Source organism: Notolepis coatsorum (genome assembly GCF_963971535.1).
Source record: "Notolepis coatsorum genome assembly, chromosome: 16".
NCBI lineage: Eukaryota > Metazoa > Chordata > Actinopteri > Aulopiformes > Paralepididae > Notolepis > Notolepis coatsorum.
In genome coordinates, this window is record NC_140180.1 from 68,025,955 (window position 1) to 68,046,148 (window position 20,194).

At 48.9% G+C, this 20,194-nt stretch overlaps 1 protein-coding gene across 1 annotated transcript in view; it reads left to right on the forward strand.

Annotated features, from left to right (window-relative positions):
* The window catches only part of ccdc88b (coiled-coil domain containing 88B), a gene marked incomplete at its 5' end in the record, with an annotated part of 241,720 nt that overhangs the window by 84,591 nt on the left and 136,935 nt on the right, over window positions 1-20,194 (forward strand). The window contains 3 exons of the mRNA XM_084332063.1: window positions 16,089-16,229; window positions 17,568-17,900; window positions 18,793-19,489. Of these exons, the coding sequence (XP_084188189.1) occupies window positions 16,089-16,229; window positions 17,568-17,900; window positions 18,793-19,489 (1,171 nt within the window). The remainder of the gene's footprint in view (window positions 1-16,088; window positions 16,230-17,567; window positions 17,901-18,792; window positions 19,490-20,194) is intronic.

Consider the following 20,194-nt stretch of genomic DNA (forward strand, 5'->3'; position numbering starts at 1 on the left):
TCCAGGCCGACGCCGCGATAACCATCAGACTGGAAGAGAGGCGCCTCCAGGCTGAAGAAAACATCCAGCGAGACCGCGCCAACGCGCAACGCGAGGCGGAACGAGACCGCGCCAATGCACAGCGCGCCGCCGCCAATGCACAGCGCGAAGCGGAGCGAGACCGTCTGCAGGCGCAGATGATGGAGCAAGTGCTCCAGAGGGCGACCCCCCACTCCTCCACCCGGAGCTCCCGGAGATCATCACTACACGGGTCGAGGGCACCTTCCCCTCCCCGACCAATCTATACGGGACCCAGCCAACGGGAAGATCCCGCCTACGTCGCCGAGAAACTAACTAAGAGACTTCAAGGCCTAGCGGAGGACGAGGGAGGACATCAAGCCCACCAGCACGAACCTATTTCGGACCAGGAGGCACAGTACAGCCCCGACCTCAGCCCCGAGCCGCTGCGTTACGAACCCCCGACCCAACCCAGGGGTGAGTTTAATCAACAGTCAGCACCGAGGGTACCTGGGGGCCCGGCCTCTGGTTCCCACCCAGCACTAACCCACGACCCCACGTACGGGGAGACTCGCCAAGGAGGCCTCTCCCCCTATGCGCATCGGTGTCACAGCCATCCATGGCATCTTACATTGGGACACCCACATTCCCAGACTTTACGCGTGAGGACAGAGCACAGTATACTGAACTACGCATGTGTTTAGAGACTATTATGTCCGAAGTACAGGACGAGTCCTACAAATATGCCATCCTCCTCAAGCACCTGAAAGTACCCAGAGCGCACAACATAGCGCTGGCATATTCTAACTCAAGAACCCCCTATTCTGATGCCCTGGTGGCCCTCGACGCGCGCTATGGACGCATATGGGACTATGTAATTCAAGAAATACGGGAGATCGACCGCCTCCCCCCAGCTAAAGACAATAGAGCCCTAGATGACCTATCTATAAAAGTACAATCCCTGGTAGGGATGCTCAGGTCACAGAAGGAGAAGGGGAGATATGAACTATATGCCAATTCCAACGTGGAGCGGATACTGGAGAAGCTCCCCCAGCCCGTCAAGAGCGCTTTCGGCGGCAGAGAGACCACCGTGACCCCCACGGCCCAGAACCATCCCTCCTAGACCTTGCTGACTTCCTAGCCAGGGAGGTCAGCAGTCTACGAATAGACACGTTCGCGTGGGGTGGCTCTAACCCTAAAGATGGACGAGAAGGTTCAACGACAACCGCCGGTCCGTGACCGTGATGCACCAGGCCGAGTCAGTGCCGCGGCACAAGAGCCATAACACCCCCCCGCGAAGGGAAAATGGAAGATCGCCTGCCAGTATTGTGACCACGAACACTGGCTATCTCAATGCGACACCTTTAAGAAGTTGACCGCTGAAGAAGTGAGTCAGTGGATCAAAGCGAACCGCCGCTGCTTCCGCTGCGCGCGCAGCCACATGGCAGCTGAGTGCCGCCTGAAGAAAAGATGCAGCAAGTGTGACGGCGCCCACCTGGATGTCCTACACGAGAGCAACAAGCGGAGACCAGTACCACAAAGCAGCTCGAGAGCAGACGTCCTATACATAGACCCTGCGAAGAGCGGGAGCTCCCGAGTGCTCCTTAAGGTGGTCCGAGTGCTCCTGAGCTACGAGGACAAGGTCCTGGACACTTACGCCGTCCTCGACGATGGGTCAGAAAAGACTCTCCTCCTCGCTTCCGCCGCAGCCCAGTTGGGCCTGCGGGGTACCGAAGAAACAATGACAATCCGTACTATTCGGCGAGACCTAAAAACAATAAAGGGCGAAAACGTCTCATTCACAATAGCAGCGGTCGAGCAGCCCGAGAAGCGGTACAGCATCACTAAGGCATTTACAAGCCATGACATAGGTCTGTCACGCTATGACTACCCCATCCCACAGCTGATGGAGAAGTACGTGCACCTACGCCGACTGCCTATACCGCTCATCGACGGCGCCACACCGACACTGCTCATAGGCTCCGACCACGCAGACCTCATCGTCCCAACGGACGCGGTCCACATCGGACCCAGAGGCTGCCCAGCCGCGGTCAAGACCCGCCTGGGCTGGACGCTCCAAGGCCCTCTCTCCGAGCGCGTTCCAACCGACCAACGTCCACACGCTGCCTCTACACGAAGGTGAGCGACAACGACACTACCCTCTTGCAGCACGTCGAGAGACCATGGACATTAGACTCGATGCCCTTCAAGAACGAACGGAAACTAGTTCGCTCTAAGGAAGACAAGTACGCCATAGCTCTCCTCGAGCAGAAGACAAAGAGGGTCGAGGTCGACGGAGTGATGAGATACGCAACTCCACTCTTGAGGCGGGAGGGGATGCCCACCCTGCACGCATCAAAAGAAGTGACACAACGCTATCTACAGAACACCGAGCGGCGTCTCGCTAAAGACCCCCCTCAAGCAACGATATGCCGCGCCGAGATCGACAAGCTGATCACGGCTGGACATATAAAGAAAATCAACGACCGCGAGGCAGACCAGACGACTGAATCCTGGTATGTGCCCCATCACAAGGTCCACCACAACGGCAAGAACCGCATTGTATTTAACTGCAGTTATCAGATCGGACTACAGAACCTGAATAACTTGCTCCTGCCCGGCCCGACACTCGGCCCCTCCCTCCTCGGTGTACTACTACGTTTCCGCCAGGACAAAGTAGCCATCAGCGGCGACATCAAAGGAATGTTCCTACAAGTGCGACTGATGGAGGAAGACAAGCCCCTGCTGCGGTTCCTGTGGAGAGAGAGGATCGACGATGAACAACCCTCAATCTATCAATGGGAGGTCCTCCCATTCGGCACAACATGCAGCCCATGCTGCGCCACGTTCGCGCTACAGAAGCACGTGGCCGAAGACCCTGGAGCCGACGAGGAGGTCAGACACAGCGTGGAAAGGAGTTTCTACGCGGACAACTGCCTACAGAGCGTATCAACGCCAGAAGAAGCTGAGAGCATCTTGCTGAAGCTACGAGCCTCCCTGGTCAAAGGCGGCTTCGACCTTAGGCAATGGGCCAGCAGTGACCCTCACGTACTCCGCAGCCTCCCCCCAGAGACAAAGGCAGCAAGCAGCGAGACCTGGATGGCAACCACCCCAGGTGAAGCACAGGAAATGACATTGGGCCTCGTCTGGCGCTTCAAAACAGACTCGCTCCATTACAAGCACACACCCCTGACCAAGGAGCAGGGAAGGTCGACCCCTCTACCGACCACTCGACGGAGTGTATACAGAACACTCGCAAGCCAATACGACCCGCTGGGGTGTATCCTACCTTACACCACTCGGGCGAAGATGCTGGTGCGAGAACTGTGGGACAAGGAGCAGGGCTGGGACGACCCCATACCCGAGCACCTGGCTTCCACCTGGAGAGAATGGGAGGGAGAACTCGACTCACTCCAAGATGTGAACATTCGACGGAGCTACTTCCCCCCCACAGTGCAGCTGGAGACGTGTCAGATAGACCTGCACGTCTTCAGTGACGCCTCCGAAGTGGCTTACGGATCGGTGGCTTACTTGAGAGCCCGAGAAGAGGGAGGAGAAGTACATACAGCCTTCGTCCTGGCCCGCTCGAGGATAGCTCCCCGCAAGCAGCAATCGATCCCGCGTCTAGAGCTCTGCGCAGCTCTGGTAGGCGCGCAACTCGCCACGCTGATACAAAGCGAACTCACCATAACGGTGCAAAAGACAATCCTGTGGTCAGACTCTATGACTGTGCTCACTTGGATCCAGTCCGACTCTTGTCGATACAAAGTTTTCGTCGGAGTCCGAGTCACCAAGATCCAAGACTTGGTAGGATCAGCGTGTTGGAGATACGTTGACACCAAGCAGAACCCAGCGGATGTCATCACACGGGGGATGTCCTTAGACGACCTCACACGTCTTAACCCTTACAGTGACGGTCCTGAGTTCCTCAAGCTAGTGGCCTACCCCCACACCACGGGAGGCGAGTCAAGAGGAGGCAGAGATCAAGAAGTCTATGTTCTGCGGGCTGACGCACGCCCCGGCTCCAACGGACCCGAACCTAGACGACTGCTTAACTCTTGAGAGTGCTCAGAAAAGGACATTCTTGTGGCACCACCCTGAGGTTCCCCCCACCACAGACCTTGACGCATCGAACTACAAAGAGGCCGAACTCCTTCTGCTAAGGAGAGCCCAAAGAGACTCATTCCCAGAAGAACTAGACTGCCTGACAGGGGAAAAGCCAGTCCCCTCAGACAGCCGACTTCTCACTTTGGCCCCAGAGCTCGACGCCCAGCACCTCATCAGGGTGGGTGGTCGATTGAGACGGGCCTCGGACGTGACTGACGATGCTAAGCATCCTATCGTCCTCAACAGCCGACACCAGATAACCGAGCTGATCATCCAGAAGTACGACGAGGTGGTGCACCACGTGGGGGCAGAGAGAGTCTTCGCTGAGATCCGACGACGCTTCTGGATACTCCAAGGGAGAGAAGCAGTACGTCGCTTCCAACGGACTTGCCTAACCTGTCGCAAGTGGAGAGCACAGCCCAGTATCCCGATGATGGCCGACCTGCCTCCCTGCCGCCTCCGACTCGGCGAGAGGGCCTTCCACTCCATGGGCGTGGACTGCTTCGGCCCATTCAACGTCAAGAAAGGAAGAGGGACAGAGAAGAGGTGGGGCATTGTGTACAAGTGTATGACCACCTGAGCTGTTCATATAGAAATCCTCCAGACCATGAGTACGGACTCATTCCTCATGTCCTTCCGGAGATTTCAAGCCCGGAGAGGAACCCCGTCTGTGTTGTTGTCCGACCAAGGGACAAACTTCAGAGGAGGAGACAGAGAACTGAGAGAGAGCTTCCTGGCTATGGGTGAAGAACTTAAGACCCGCCTCGCTCCCGCTCAGATCACATTCCAGTTCAACCCCCCGAACGCCCCTCACTTCGGGGGAACCTGAGAAAGAGAAGTCCGTTCTATAAAGACTGCTATGTACACCGTACTTGGGGCCCAGACCGTGGTGGAGGAAGTCCTGATGACAGTCCTCACGGAGATCGAGGGCGTCTTGAACTCTAAGCCCCTCGGTTACGTCTCAAGTGATGTAGCAGACGTCGACCCAGTCACCCCAAACTATCTCTTGATGGAGCGGCTGGACCCTGCCCTTCCACAGGCGGTGTACAGACAAGATGAGATGAACGGCCGGAGAATGTGGAGACACAGCCAAGTATTGGCCGACCAGTTTTGGACCCGTTTCCTCCTCCATTATCTACCATCCCTCCAAGCCCGTCAGAAGTGGTTAAAGGACAGGGACAACCTGAAGGTAGACACAGTCGTCATGATAATAGACCAGTCACTACCCCGAGCTATGTGGCCGGCCGGCCGCGTGAGCAGAGTGATTACTGGTGCCGATGGGAAGGTCAGAGCGGCAGAAGTCATAGTCCAAGGGCGGACTTACACCCGACCTGTGGCGAAGTTGATAGAGTTGCCGGAGATCCCTGACTCCCCTGATGACGACCATGACCCACTGACTTTGTAGATTGCCCTACTCCTCACAACAAGTATGGAGAAGTTGACTGGACCCTAATATTAATCTGTGCTCCCTTTACTAATTAGGTGCGGACTAATTAGGAGGCGGCTGTTCTGAAGGGCCAGATTAACATTGAGAATCTATGTTTTATTGTTTTATATAACTTGTATATTATTTATATATATAAGCTATATCCCTTTAAGCCTCCGTTTGAATCATAGCATTATTCGCTTTCCTCATTGGATAATGCCCTTGACGTTGGCGGCGCCAAGGACCGCGCCCCTGAGACAGGTTCAAAGGCGAGTCTGGACAAGTTGGGACATGCCTGGTGCCAGCGCATTGATTCCAGACAAGAGCTGAGGCTGGGCACTAGAAAGCCCTCTAAGTATATATATCGTGGAAGGCGCGAACAGTAGTGAGTTTGTCTAAGTAGCAGTTGTATGAAGTAACGTGAAGTTCGTCCGGAGTAATGCAACAGCAGTAGCTGCACCTAGCGTATAGCAGAGTCAAGTTCGACCTAACTTAATGTGAATTAAAGAGTCGTCATTTAGTGTGAATCGTATTACAGCAGTTCGTTCGGTGTGCAGCATTAACAAGCAGTTCGTTCGTTTAGTAACTAGCGTGAACCTTAGCAAGTGTGTGTGGACTTAAAGTAATTAGTGCCAGCACACGAGGAGGGCCTAGTAGCAGAACTATTGGACATGTGCACATTGGAACCTACCGCGGCGATATTGTAGAACCATTATTGGTTGGATTATAGTGATTGTGGAACGTAGTACCGTGGAGAAGAGCATCGTTAATACCCACTGTTGTTTGGATTTAACTACCTTGAAGATCTTACCTCGGGCTAGCTTCGAGGACGAAGCTGGCTGGCTATCATCATTGCTATCGAGCATTGGATTACAGCTATTACCTTGCTACTGAGCACTTGGATTATAAAGACCGGATCCGTATGAGAACCCCTTTTCTTCAAGTGAACAGCCTGAGTATCCGTACCTTCTTCCTTCCTCTGGAGCTTACAACTCTGGGAGGATATCACCTGTCTCCAGCGGTACCCTCGTTTGCCCCCCTATATTGCCATCCCACGCCAGGCGGCGTTTGGTCTAGTATACCTAGCTTAGGAATTATTCATTCCCACTGACTTTGCTACTCGCTGACTTTCTCATATTATTCGCCATAAAAGAGCGACCAAGTCATTCCCATTTGTATATTGGCTGCATAATAATAAATACTGTAAATGATATCTCCTTGTCACCGTGCCGTCTATTCTGAGTGTCTGCCATATTTAACTGTACTGTCTGGCAAGTAATAATAATAATATGTAGTAGTGGTTTAATCTATCACAATCTTTAATACAGTCAGGGTTTTGTAACCCCTCAGTTACAATACTACAAGAACCTAGGGGTCCACAAAGATGACTTCAAACTGGAAATGGTAACAACAGATGAGGTACTCAAAAAACTGAGCGCCCTCCAACCTAACAAGGCCACTGGCCATGACAACATCCCCTCCAAATTCCTCAGAGACTCAGCAGCCGCCATCACCCCAGTCATCACACACATAATAAACCTCTCCATAAAACAGGGACACGTCCCCAAGGACTTCAAAATTGCGAGAGTAACACCCCTGCACAAAAAAGGCAGTAAATTAGACCCAGGCAACTACCGCCCTGTTTCTATCCTTACCTCCATCTCGAAAGTCATGGAAAAAATTGTATACGAACAGGTCGAAAAATACCTTGCGGAAAAAAATCTAATCTACGAATTCCAATTTGGCTTCAGAACATCCCACTCCACTGACACATGCCTTCTCTATTTAAACGACCACATCAAACAAGAGGTGGACGCGGGCAAATACTGCGGCATGGTCATGCTGGACCTACAAAAGGCCTTCGACACTGTCAATCACACCATTCTGATTGACAAGCTAAAAGCAATTGGTTTTGATCAGTGAGCTGGATGCAATCCTACCTGGAGGGGAGAGAGCAGATGGTGGAGGTAAACGGTACCCTACCCCCCCCCCCCCTCACAGTAAGCTGCGGTGTTCCACAAGGAAGCATACTAGGTCCGCTACTGTTCCTAATTTATGCATATGACATGTCGTCAGCTTGTGACTGCAACTTGTTCCTGTTTGCGGACGACTCAGCCCTGCTGGTCTCTGACAAGAACAAGTTACAGGTTGAAAAAACCCTCAGCTCAGAACTAGGCAAAATCTGCATATGGCTCGCTGATAACAAACTATCATTACACATGGGCAAAACAGAGTCCATTCTCTTCGGTTCAAATAACAAACTCAGCAAGACCGACGGCTTCTCAGTTACAGTGGGTGACAATATTGTCACAAGGAAAGAAGATATTACCTACCTGGGTTCCATCCTAGAGGCACATTTTTCCTGTGACAAAATGGCATCCAATGTAATAAAAAAAGTCAACCAACGAACTCGATTCTTGTACCGGATCTCCTCACTGGTAAACAAGAATACCCTGAAGACTGGCAGGAGCACTCATTCAAGGGTACTACGACTATGCTTGCACCGCATGGTACCAAAGCACCTCAAAGGCGCTAAAAACAAAATTACAAACATCTCAAAACAAACTGGTCAGACTACTGCTTGACCTTACTCCTAGAACCCACCTCACCCCTGCCCACTTTGACAACCTAGGATGGCTTAGAGTAGACGACAGAGTACAGCAACTTGCAATGGGCCTGGTCTACAAGATACACTACACGACCAAGGTACCCATGTACATGTCAAAATACTTCCCAAAGGTCAGTGAATACCACGATCACAACACCAGAGGGAGCTCCACAAATCATTTTAAACCCAGATTCGGCTCAAACAAGGGACTAAACACGTTTAGCAATTATGCCACATCAATGTGGAACGCCCTACCCAAAGCTGTAAAGGAATGTGAATCACTACCCACTTTCAAAAACACTCAAAAAACACCTACGGGAGACTGCAATTCTAAACTGGCCCCTGTAAATGTCCTAACACAACCCCCTCCAATGTACAGTAAAAATGACCAAGTATGGTCTTGTCAATATTCCAATGTACAGTTTTGCTTGTACAGTTGTACAGTGTCCCCCACCCACCCCTCCTACCCAACCTCCCCCCCCCACTCCTAGTCAACCTCCCCCCCCCCCACCTACCCAACCTCCCCCAATGTACAGTTTCTACGTCAAATATATATACTTTTTCTCTGGACTCTTTTCGTATCATAAACAGTACTGTATTTGCAAATCTGGTATGTCATAAATGTATAGATGTAGCAGTACTGTCTACCTGTATGTCATATATGTTACGATGAATTGAAAATGGGGGACCCTGATGTAAACAAGACAAAAGTCTTTCTCTGGTCTGCATCCCCTTAACAATTGTATGTATTGAGCTGTACTGTACTGTACCAATTCTGCAATCTGTTAATAAAGTTTTCAATCAATCAATCAATCAATCAATGTTAAATGTATGCAGTTCAGTCTTTGACCACTAGTTGCGGATATTGGCGCTATAGAGTACAGTAGGAGCAGTCCCGGCGCCATGGGCGGGCATTAGGGGGCCGGGCCCGACCACTGAGTCAGCTGTGCCCACCCTGGTAAAAAAAAAAAACGTTTTTTTTTTATTATTATAATTTTTTCAATCAAAGTCGACTATCCAAATCCTTAGTCGGGGACAGCCCTAGTGGGCACTGATGTCAACAACAACACTACTGAAGCTAGCACGGCACTCTGTGAGAATACATTTTCTACCCTTAAGAACGTCTTTACAGAACATCGCCTTAGTATGCTTCATCGACGCAACTAAGGCCAATTTAATTCAGTTGGCATTTGAGAAGGACTTAACAAAAAAGTTCAGGAATGAGTGGAGGGGCAGTGTTTTAAGAAGGAATTTTGTTTGCTTTTTTATGCACCTTATTTTTGTCAGTTCAGTTCAGTTTGTCAGTGAATTCAGAAATGTTGAATAAATGGAGACTTTTCAAAGATATAGAATAGAATAGAAATGTATTATCCTGAGGGAAATTTGACACTGCAAATCACTCAACATTAAACATTTAGACAGAACAAGTCACAAATAAGAATAACAAAACAAATGGCCTAAGAATAGAATAAAATAAAATAGAATAAAAATAGAATAAAAGATACAGTAAATAAATACAGTAAACATACTGAAGTCTACAGTAGGTGTAATAATGCACAGTGCTGTTTAAAAAGTAAGAGTCCAGGAAGATGGTAACTGTCACTCTGATGCTCAGTGATGCAGTGAGGCACAGTGATGCATTGTATAGTCTGATGGCTGTCGGAATGAAGGACTTCCTGTGCCGTTCAGTGCTGCATTTAGGTAGTGTGAGCCTATAACATGCTCCTCCTGTCAGCCAAGTCTGTGTATAGTGGGAGGGAGGGGTTTTCCCTGATGGCCTGGAGCTTAGCAAGGTTCCTCCTCTCCGCCACCCTCGCTAGAGTCCAGCTCCACCCCAACCACGCTACTGGCCTTCTTGACCATCTTATCCAGCCTGTTTGTGTACCCTGCTCTCAGTCCGCTGCCCCAGCAGGTCTGTTATATATATCCGTTCAGCATAGGCGGAGTTTGAACTTGACGCTTGGGGGTGCGAGTCATTGGCGAACGATTCCCGCGCGCATGCGCAGCGGGCGCGCGCGATTTTTTTGACCTTTATTTTATTATTTTAGCGTTTTTACAATGCCCTAACCCCTAATTTTTTATTTTATTTAGGTAGTACAGCAGCACACACACACACTCACACACACAGCACTACGGGGGATCATTTTTAACTGACTTGAAAAATGGAGGCTCTAATTATTATTATTCATAGAGACTCTCGAGCAATAATAATTATTACAGCCTCCATTTTTCGTGGACGAAAAATATACCAGACTATAGATATCAATTTTCCCGAAATAACGCTACCTGCCTCGACAAAATCCGTGCATTGGTTATCCAGATACATTAATTATCATCTCAGAATAAGTGGCTTAAGTACAAGCGTTACAATCTATCGCGCGGGGCATTCTGCTGCTGCTGCTTGGTGCTTGGCCGCGCGTTAACCCTTTCACTGCCACACTACAGAAGGTTCGCCTTATAATGTGACATGATTACTACTATAAAATGAATGTATTGTAAAACAAAACATAATAGAATTCAGATTTGTTTCTCACAATTATTATAATTTTATTAAAATAATTTTTTTTTTTTTTTTTTTTTTTTTTAAAGCAATTTCACCCCCGGCCACCAGGGGGTGCAACACCCCCATAAACTCCGCCCATGCCGTTCAGTCTGTTTTTGTATAAGTGAAAGTTCTTAAGATAGAGAGAAATTAGATTTTTCAATTGCCTCTCTGCTGTTTAGTTCAGCACCGTGGGCAGCGCCAAGCAAGCCACAGCGCCGCTGTCCCAGCTGAAACGTATAAAAGGGAACCTGTGTTGAAAAACCATTGTGCCCCCCCGAGAACATTTTATAATAATAATAATAATAATTTAGGACCTGCTCCGAGGTCATCAATTGGCACACATGCGATGCATGCATGCAATTCGTATCTGCGATTAACCCATCCCGTCGTCCTTCCCCCCCAAGTGCAGCCGGGAGCAGACAGGCGTCAACGTGAGCCGCGCCAGGGGACCAATCCAAGTGCTCCTGTCCGTCTTCGTCAAGGACGCCACAGCGTTAGCGATTTTGTTGTTGTGCATGTTTTTCCATTGGGTTTATCTTATCGGGGGGGAAACCCTTGCGAGCACGGGGAGAACATGCAAACTCCACACAGAAAGGCCTGGGAGATACCCCACCTGGGTAACTGGCATCATGGAAACCTGGTCCCCAAGCGGGAATCGAACCCTGGACCTTCTTGCTGTGAGGCGACAGTGTTAACCACTACACCACCGTGCCCCCCCACTAATTTGTTTCTGCAGCCTGGTCTGAGTAGGAGGAAAGAGGTTCCTGAAAATTGTGGATCATGTGTTCTTCCAGCAGCATGTGCACAAGGACAAACACGTAGAACACACAAAGAGTCAATTTGATTGGTCTATACCAGCGGTTCTCAAACTACGGGTTGCGACCCAAAGTGGGGTCGTGGGTAGGTGTCAGCGCATTGGCAAGTAAAGAAAAAGAAAAATCAATCAATATATATATAGATTTTTTTTTATGTTCTGGCAACATATTTTGGCTAAATATGCCTCGTTTTATAAATGTGTATTGATAACATAGTGATGTTATAAAATGTTCTAATAAATATGCATGATCAAGTTCAACAACGTGTGCTTTTATTTGGATATTTCTTAATTCCACATTGAAATTACGCAATACATTAACACTTTGAGTGCCAACGACGAGAAACCTTGTTGTTCGCCGCCATGCGTTATTTAATCGTTATTGCTTTTATTAGCGATATCCATTCATTTTTCATCAATCCAGCCTCACATTATCATTGGGACTGTCTATGAGCTCGAACAGGGCAAATACCGCCCCCTATCGTCTCCCGGATGGTAATGCACCCATTGGATTGGACTCAATGGAAATGCATGAAGAAAAGAAAACCCGGAATCCACATTTTACTTCTCAGGCATGTAACCCGAGACGATTGCATTCATTGTGGACCCTCAGAGCAGCGTGGAATATGTGTTTCGAGGTTGGATCGTTGGATCAATAAACGCGATCGATATTTGGAATGGCGATCAGGAATTGGAATAATCTTTTTGCAGAACATCTGATGTGAGGTAAGGAATCTATTTGACCAGTCTTGGGGTAATCAGATGTTTTTTTCATATATTCCACAACGCGTCCCCTATGTGTGTATGTGTGTATATGACGTTAGCGCTGACCAGGTCATATATAATCGATTTTTCAGCCCGCTTCTCTAGCGTGCATAAGTACACATATACTATCGATAATCTAGCGTTTATTTGAAAACGATTCATGAATCAGCCGGAAAATGACAACGTGTTGTGTGTATTCCAGTAAATGGCTATTTCCGCAGAATCTTTATTTTTTCTAGTAATTTCCAAAAACTTCCATTTTTCAAAACGGTATAAAACGGAAATGTACCGATGAAAAAACTCCGTTCCGTACATGTTGACTGCAAGCAAGTCATTGATAAGCGACGGACGTATTAGACACATAGCCATAATATAGAATATAGAAATACCTCCGCGAAAATCATGAAATATCGGAAAATCAGTCCCAAAAGGCTGACATTCAAGCGATAAATCGTGCGCCCCCTGCTGGCACTCAATGTGGGGTCGCCAAAAGAAATCCTAAATAAAATGGGGTTGTGGTATAAAAAAGTTTGAGAACCCCTGGTCTATACGATCTTATTTGCCATCTCCCCTGGAGTTAGACAAGCAGATACATACCATTTTCTTCTCTGTGCATGCATTATGCTTAGGGAACAGCCGCGCCGTTAGCCTAGCTTAGCGTCATTCACTGGAAGTAGGTGTGCCAGTGTAGCCTAGTTCCCAACAGTCACGAAATACACTCCAAATACAACTCCAAAACTTTCCTGTAAACATGTTGTGACCTGTGTATTTACCACATGGATAAATATATATTCTTTTGATCAACTTTTTCTCCTCCTGTTTTTCTGTCTTTTTCTCCCATCCCAATTTAGTCACGCCAATTCCCCCCTCCCATTCCTGGTTGTTGCTCGCATGTGCCCCCCACTGGTCGGTCTAGGGAGGGTTGATAGATACTATCACATGTCCCCTCCGATACATGCGGAGTCAGCCAGCCACTTCTTTTCACCTGCCAGCGCGGACTCTCATTGGCGAGGTATAACGTGTGGGAGGCTCACACTACCCTCACCATCTCCCTTCCTCACTGTGCAGGCGCCCTGACCGACCTGTAGGAGTCGCTGTTTACAACGACCAGATTACCACCCACGGGCTTCCCTCCCACTGACTCTGCCAATTGAGCCAGTATGACGGCTGGCCAAGCCGGAGGCAACGCTGACAGCCGGATTCGATACCAGTGTCTCTCACGTTGGTGACGAGTGCTTAGTCCGCTGCGCCACCCAGCCGCCATACCCACGTGAATAAATATATATACTGTATATTTTTTGACCTTTTTGTTTTCTAAGCAGATATATATATTTTTTTGCCGAACCACTGCTGCCTGGGCGCAGTGATTTCACGCATCACCTCAAAAGCCCCGTTGTAACTATAGAAACTGTGGCTAAACAATGAAGACACTTTTATGCTCTTTTCTTTGGTCATAGACCTGTTCATATAACCTGAACTCCTGAGTAAACAAAATAGGTTACCCAATTTGCGAGTAGCCTATGCTTTTTGGGACCAATCAAAGATTGGCACGTAAACCTACATTGGTTCTACAAATTGCAGGTCAACCTATACAGCAGGTTGAAAAAACTAAGCTTCTAGGCCTTTGGCTTGATAGTACTTTATCATGGTCTGATCACATAAACAAAACTGTTTTTAAAATGGGTAGAGCTGGGGGCGGCTAGGTGGTGTAGTGGGCAAGGCGCTCGCCACCAATGCAGGAGACGCTGGGTTCGAGCCCAGCTCTCCACATTGCTATCAGCTTGGCTGGTCGTTCATACTAATTGGCAGTATTAGGGGGTGGGAAGCTGATGGGTGGGGATCGGACGTTGTGGACAGCGACTCCTACAGGTTGGTTGGTGCGCCTGCACAGCAGAATCAGGAAGCGACGGGGGCGGCGTGTCCCTCCCACGCAGACCCCTGCCGCTGAGAGATCGCGCTGTGCAGGTGAAAAGATGCGACGGCTGCTTCCTCGAGTACCGGAGGGGACACGTGATGTAAGGCGTCGTCCACATTGCAGCCGGCTTGTGGGAGGCATGGCCTAACAGCGTTCGAGACAGGGGAGGGTAGAATTGGGCGATACGAAATTGGGATGGGAGAAAAATTGAAAATGGGAGAAATAGTAGATAAAAAAAAAAAATGGGTAGAGCTGTTGCTACTGCCAGGAAATGTGCACCATTCCTTCCATTCGCATTGTTTAATCAGATTGTTTGTGCTTTGGTTTTGTGCCACTTGGATTACTGTTCTGTAGTGTGGACTTCTGCTTCAAAACAGTTGCTAAATAGGTTACAAATGGTACAAAATAAGGCAGCAAGACTCGTTCTTGGTTGTTCATATAGGACTAGTGTTGTTCAAATGCATGAACGTCTTAGTTGGCGGAGTGTTGAGAAAAGACTTTCTGCCAATTTATTCATTTGTTTTCATAAAGTGATCACAACCAAGTAGAGGGCAGATTATTCTACCCCATGCAAATACTAACAGTATGCAAAGAACAGTTTTATATAGGGCTATCAGGGCATGGAATTATCTTCCAAGTGACATACGTGACATAAGAGGTGTAGCAAGCTTAAAAAATAAATTAAAATCTTACATGTGAGCCAATATTGATAATGTTGAGTTATGCAATATGTTACCGTTGATGTATATATTTAGATATAATTTGTTTGTGTGTTAATGTTGTTGTGTTTCCTCGGTTGGTACGTCTTGCTATGTTGTGTTTCCTTGGTTGGTATGTCTTGCTATGTTTTAATTGTATTATGTTTTAATTGCAATGTATATGTTGTAATGTTATAATGTTGTCTCGGACCCCAGGAAGACTAGTTGACGTCTTGGCGTCAGCTAATGGGGATCCTTTGCTAATAAACAAATAAACAAATATCTGCTTAGAAAACGAAAATGCCAAATTTCTTTTTTATTTCTCCAAGTGGTAAATACACAGGTCACAACATGTTTACAGGAAAGTTTTGGAGTTGTATTTGGAGTGTTTTTCGTGACTGTTTGGAACTAGGCTACACTGGCACACCTACTTCCAGTGAATGACGCTAAGCTAGGCTAATGGCGCGGCTGTTCCCTAAGCCTAATGCATGCACAAAGAAGAAAAGGGTATGTATCTGCTTGTCTAACTCCAGGGTAGATGGCAAATAAGCTAATTTCCTAAAAAGTTGGCGTGTTCCTTTAAGGTCGTAAAGGTTGTAAGGTCGCGGGATCGCTCTGGCTTTATTGACAATGAATGGACTTCCAGTGATTAGGTGATGGCATGGCTCGATGTGTGTAGCCTACAGCGAGCTCCAGTTCAGCTCCTCGCCAAGGCTGCCTGTCTCTCTACTACTCTCTCCACACAGTCTCTCTCCTGTCACCTCCCACCAACCAGCAGGCCCAAATCACTCTAATAACAGCATGTCTAAATTACAACTACAACAGGTCTGAATAGCAAAAACAGCATGTTGCCTATCAGCCATTTTGTGCCAGATTTCTCAGCCACATAAATGATGGAGTGTCCTGCATGGATGGATGCACCCCCCACTTAGTATTCATTATGCCTTGCTCCTGAGGACATTTCAGAACCTGGCTGTGTGAGCATCAGTTTTGCATGATAGAAGCCATTTTGGGACACAATCTTTTCCATATGTCAGTGTTCCTGTAGAGAGGCTTTTTGTGTGTATAGACAGGTGCTCAGCCCCCCAGCTTGTCATTCACATACCCTTCTCAAGGATGGAATCATTTGTATTGAGATCAGCCATTTTCTGTCAGGTTTATCAGACGTACATGGATCTTAGTACAGGAAGATGAGACGCTGTTTTTTCTGTAGGTGACTCAGGACCCACAGATGGTGCTGCCGCTTCAGTGGGAGGAGCTATGCGGGCTGGAAGGGGCGGAGTTACAGCTGCTGTTTGGTTCCATGGCCAGACAAATCCAAAGGCTGCTGGCCCAGAGAGACACTCACCTGGAGGTACCCATACAGATTACAGTCTTTAACCCTTATGTAACCTAAAACATTCTTATTTAACCAGGCAAGTTGACTAAGAACACTTTCTTATTTAACCAGGCTAATTGGTTAAGAACACATTCTTATTTAACCAGGCAAGTTGACTAAGAATACATTCTTAGTTAACCAGGCTAGTTGAATGAATCATTGCATTTATATAGCACTTTACAATGTAGAGCAGAAACTCCTCCACCACCAACCTTGGACAACGTGGACTCAATAGCTGCTATACACTGGCACCAGACACACAACACACTGACTACACAATGCCTGAAGCTCGCGAGATAAGGTTTTATCAGCCAATTAAGGGGAGGGATGATTATGTGGCCTTGATGTCAGAGGCCTGATTAAGAATTCGGCCAGGAACGTCTGGAAATCCCTTACTCTTTGTAATAGGCGGTCTGGGTTCTTTAACGATTGGAATTGATAGGGACCTCGGTTTGATGTCTAATCCAAAGGACAGCATTCAAAACTGTACGGTGTCCCTATCACTGTGACAGGGGAATTGTTACTGCCTACTGGACAACAAAACCAGCAATCTCTCTGATCATGAGCCCAGAGCCCACATAGCCACACTGCCAGACAGGGATAACATATAATTTTTTACAGCTGAGAGTATGGATGAGTTGTTAAAAAGGGAGGGAGGGTTACACACACACACACACACACACACACACACACACACACACACTAGGGAAGCCACGGTTCTCAATATAATATTACGCCATCCACAGTTCAATTTGTGAATTGCTGCATTTTCAGTTTTGCAATTACATTTCGTGTTACTAGTTTCAATGCATTGTATTTCTCTCCCAATTGGTTCTGTGTGTGTTTATCTGTGTCCACACTCTGGGATGAGGAAACCCCTCCCTGCAAGTAAATATCCAATCACTGCTCAAACTCTGAAAATCATACAAGCGTTCACTCGGCAGAGGAATTGACAAATGCAGTGACTGAGTGGAAGTTGGAGAGGCGAAACATGACACTATTCATTTTAATAAGAAAATAAACACATCATTTTGGAATAAATAAATAGTAGCATTTATATATTATAATATATTAGCCTTATTGGTGCAGCACACTGACCTTATGCACAAGGCTAATGTATATATATATGGGAGATGGGCAGACGACACAGATTGTGATGGAGTGTTTGGGGACCAAATCAAATGAAAACGTGGACAAATCTTAATTGAACATATGTTATCCCCCAATCTTTCACAGGATATGATGTAATATGATGGCAGTAACATCTCCTATCTCCTCCATCTACCCTCCTTGTTCATGCACATGCCGTTGAAGGCTGTAACATCCTCCCTCCCCTGTGATGTAACAGTGAATGCTCACTGTGTCATGTTCTGGGACATTTGGGACATCTGTCCCTCTCCTGTCATGGTGCGGGACATCTGTCCCTCTCCTGGCATGATGTGGGACATCTGTCCCTCTCCTGTCATGGTCTGGGACATCTGTCCCTCTCCTGTCATGGTCTGGGACATCTGTCCCTCTCCTGGCATGATGTGGGACATCTGCCCCTCTCCTGTCATGGTCTGGGACATTTGTCCCCCTCCTGTCATGATGTGGGACATCTGTCCCTCTCCTGTCATGGTGCGGGACACCTGCCCCTCTCCTGTCATGGTCTGGGACATCTGTCCCTCTCCTGGCCCTCTCCTGTCATGGTGCGGGACATCTGCCCCTCTCCTGTCATGGTCTGGGACATCTGTCCCTCTCCTGGCATGATGTGGGACATCTGCCCCCCTCCTGGCATGATGTGGGACATCTGCCCCTCTCCTGTCATGATGTGGGACATCTGCCCCCTCTCCTGTCATGATGTGGGACATCTGCCCCCCTCCTGGCATGATGTGGGACATCTGCCCCCCTCCTGGCATGATGTGGGACATCTGCCCCCCTCCTGGCATGATGTGGGACATCTGCCCCCCTCCTGTCATGATGTGGGACATCTGCCCCTCTCCTGGCATGATGTGGGACATCTGCCCCTCTCCTGGCATGATGTGGGACATCTGCCCCTCCTGTCATGATGTGGGACATCTGCCCCTCTCCTGTCATGATGTGGGACATCTGCCCCTCTCCTGGCATGATGTGGGACATCTGCCCCCCTCCTGGCATGATGTGGGACATCTGCCCCTCTCCTGGCATGGTCTGGAACATCTGTCCCTCTCCTGTCATGATGTGGGACATCTGCCCCTCTCCTGTCATGGTCTGGGACATCTGCCCCTCTCCTGCCATGATCTGGGACATCTGTCCCCTCTCTCTGTTCGTTCTTGTTCCCAATCCTAATTTAGTTGTTTACTTGATTGGTTTTTGTGTTTAGGTCTTAGTATTTGTATTTGTTCTTGTATTATTATGTTCCTCTTGTCTTGGTTCAGTGTGTCTTGTCCCATAGTTGTAGTTCCTTGCCTAATTTCCTGTAGTCCCCCCCCCCCCCCCCCAAGTGTGTATGTAATCAGCCTGGCTGTCAACCATCTTCTCATTTTTGTTCCCTCTCGCTTTCCACAATAAATCCACACAGTTTATTGGCTTCTATTCTGCCTCTGCGCCCTTCGTCCTGCATTTTGGGTCCTACCACACCCCCCGCTGTCCTACCACACCCCTCATTGTCCTACCACACCCCTCACTGTCCTACCACACCCCTCGCTGTCCTACCACACCCCTTGCTGTCCTACCACACCCCCTGCTGTCCTACCACACCCCTCATTGTCCTACCACACCCCTCACTGTCCTACCACACCCCTCACTGTCCTACCACACCCCTCACTGTCCTACCACACCCCTCATTGTCCTACCACACCCCTCGCTGTCCTACCACACCCCCACTGTCCTACCACACCCCCTGCTGTCCTACCACACCCCCACTGTCCTACCACACCCCCTGCTGTCCTACCACACCCCTCATTGTCCTACCACACCCCTCATTGTCCTACCACACCCCTCACTGTCCTACCACACCCCTCGCTGTCCTACCACACCCCCACTGTCCTACCACACCCCCACTGTCCTACCACACCCCCACTGTCCTACCACACCCCCACTGTCCTACCACACCCCCACTGTCCTACCACACCCCCTGCTGTCCTACCACACCCCCACTGTCCTACCACACCCCCTGCTGTCCTACCACACCCCTCGCTGTCCTACCACACCCCCACTGTCCTACCACACCCCCTGCTGTCCTACCACACCCCCACTGTCCTACCACACCCCTCGCTGTCCTACCACACCCCTTGTTGTCCTACCACACCCCTCATTGTCCTACCACACCCCTCATTGTCCTACCACACCCCTTGTTGTCCTACCACACCCCTCATTGTCCTACCACACCCCTCATTGTCCTACCACACCCCCTGCTGTCCTACCACACCCCTTGTTGTCCTACCACACCCCTCATTGTCCTACCACACCCCTCATTGTCCTACCACACCCCTCATTGTCCTACCACACCCCCTGCTGTCCTACCACACCCCTCGCTGTCCTACCACACCCCTTGTTGTCCTACCACACCCCTCATTGTCCTACCACACCCCTCGCTGTCCTACCACACCCCTTGTTGTCCTACCACACCCCTCATTGTCCTACCACACCCCCACTGTCCTACCACACCCCCTGCTGTCCTACCACACCCCTCGCTGTCCTACCACACCCCTTGTTGTCCTACCACACCCCTCATTGTCCTACCACACCCCTCATTGTCCTACCACACCCCTCATTGTCCTACCACACCCCTCACTGTCCTACCACACCCCGTCAGTGACACCAGGAGAATCTGTTGTCTTCACGTCATTAAATTGAAGCGCCTCCTCTACACTGCTTTCAGGTAGACTCTCAGAGAGGTTATAGTAACACAAGAAGCTGAGTCTAGAATAAAGTTTATTGCCTTAAATCCATGTGCTCTACTTTGGACTAAATCTCCTGAA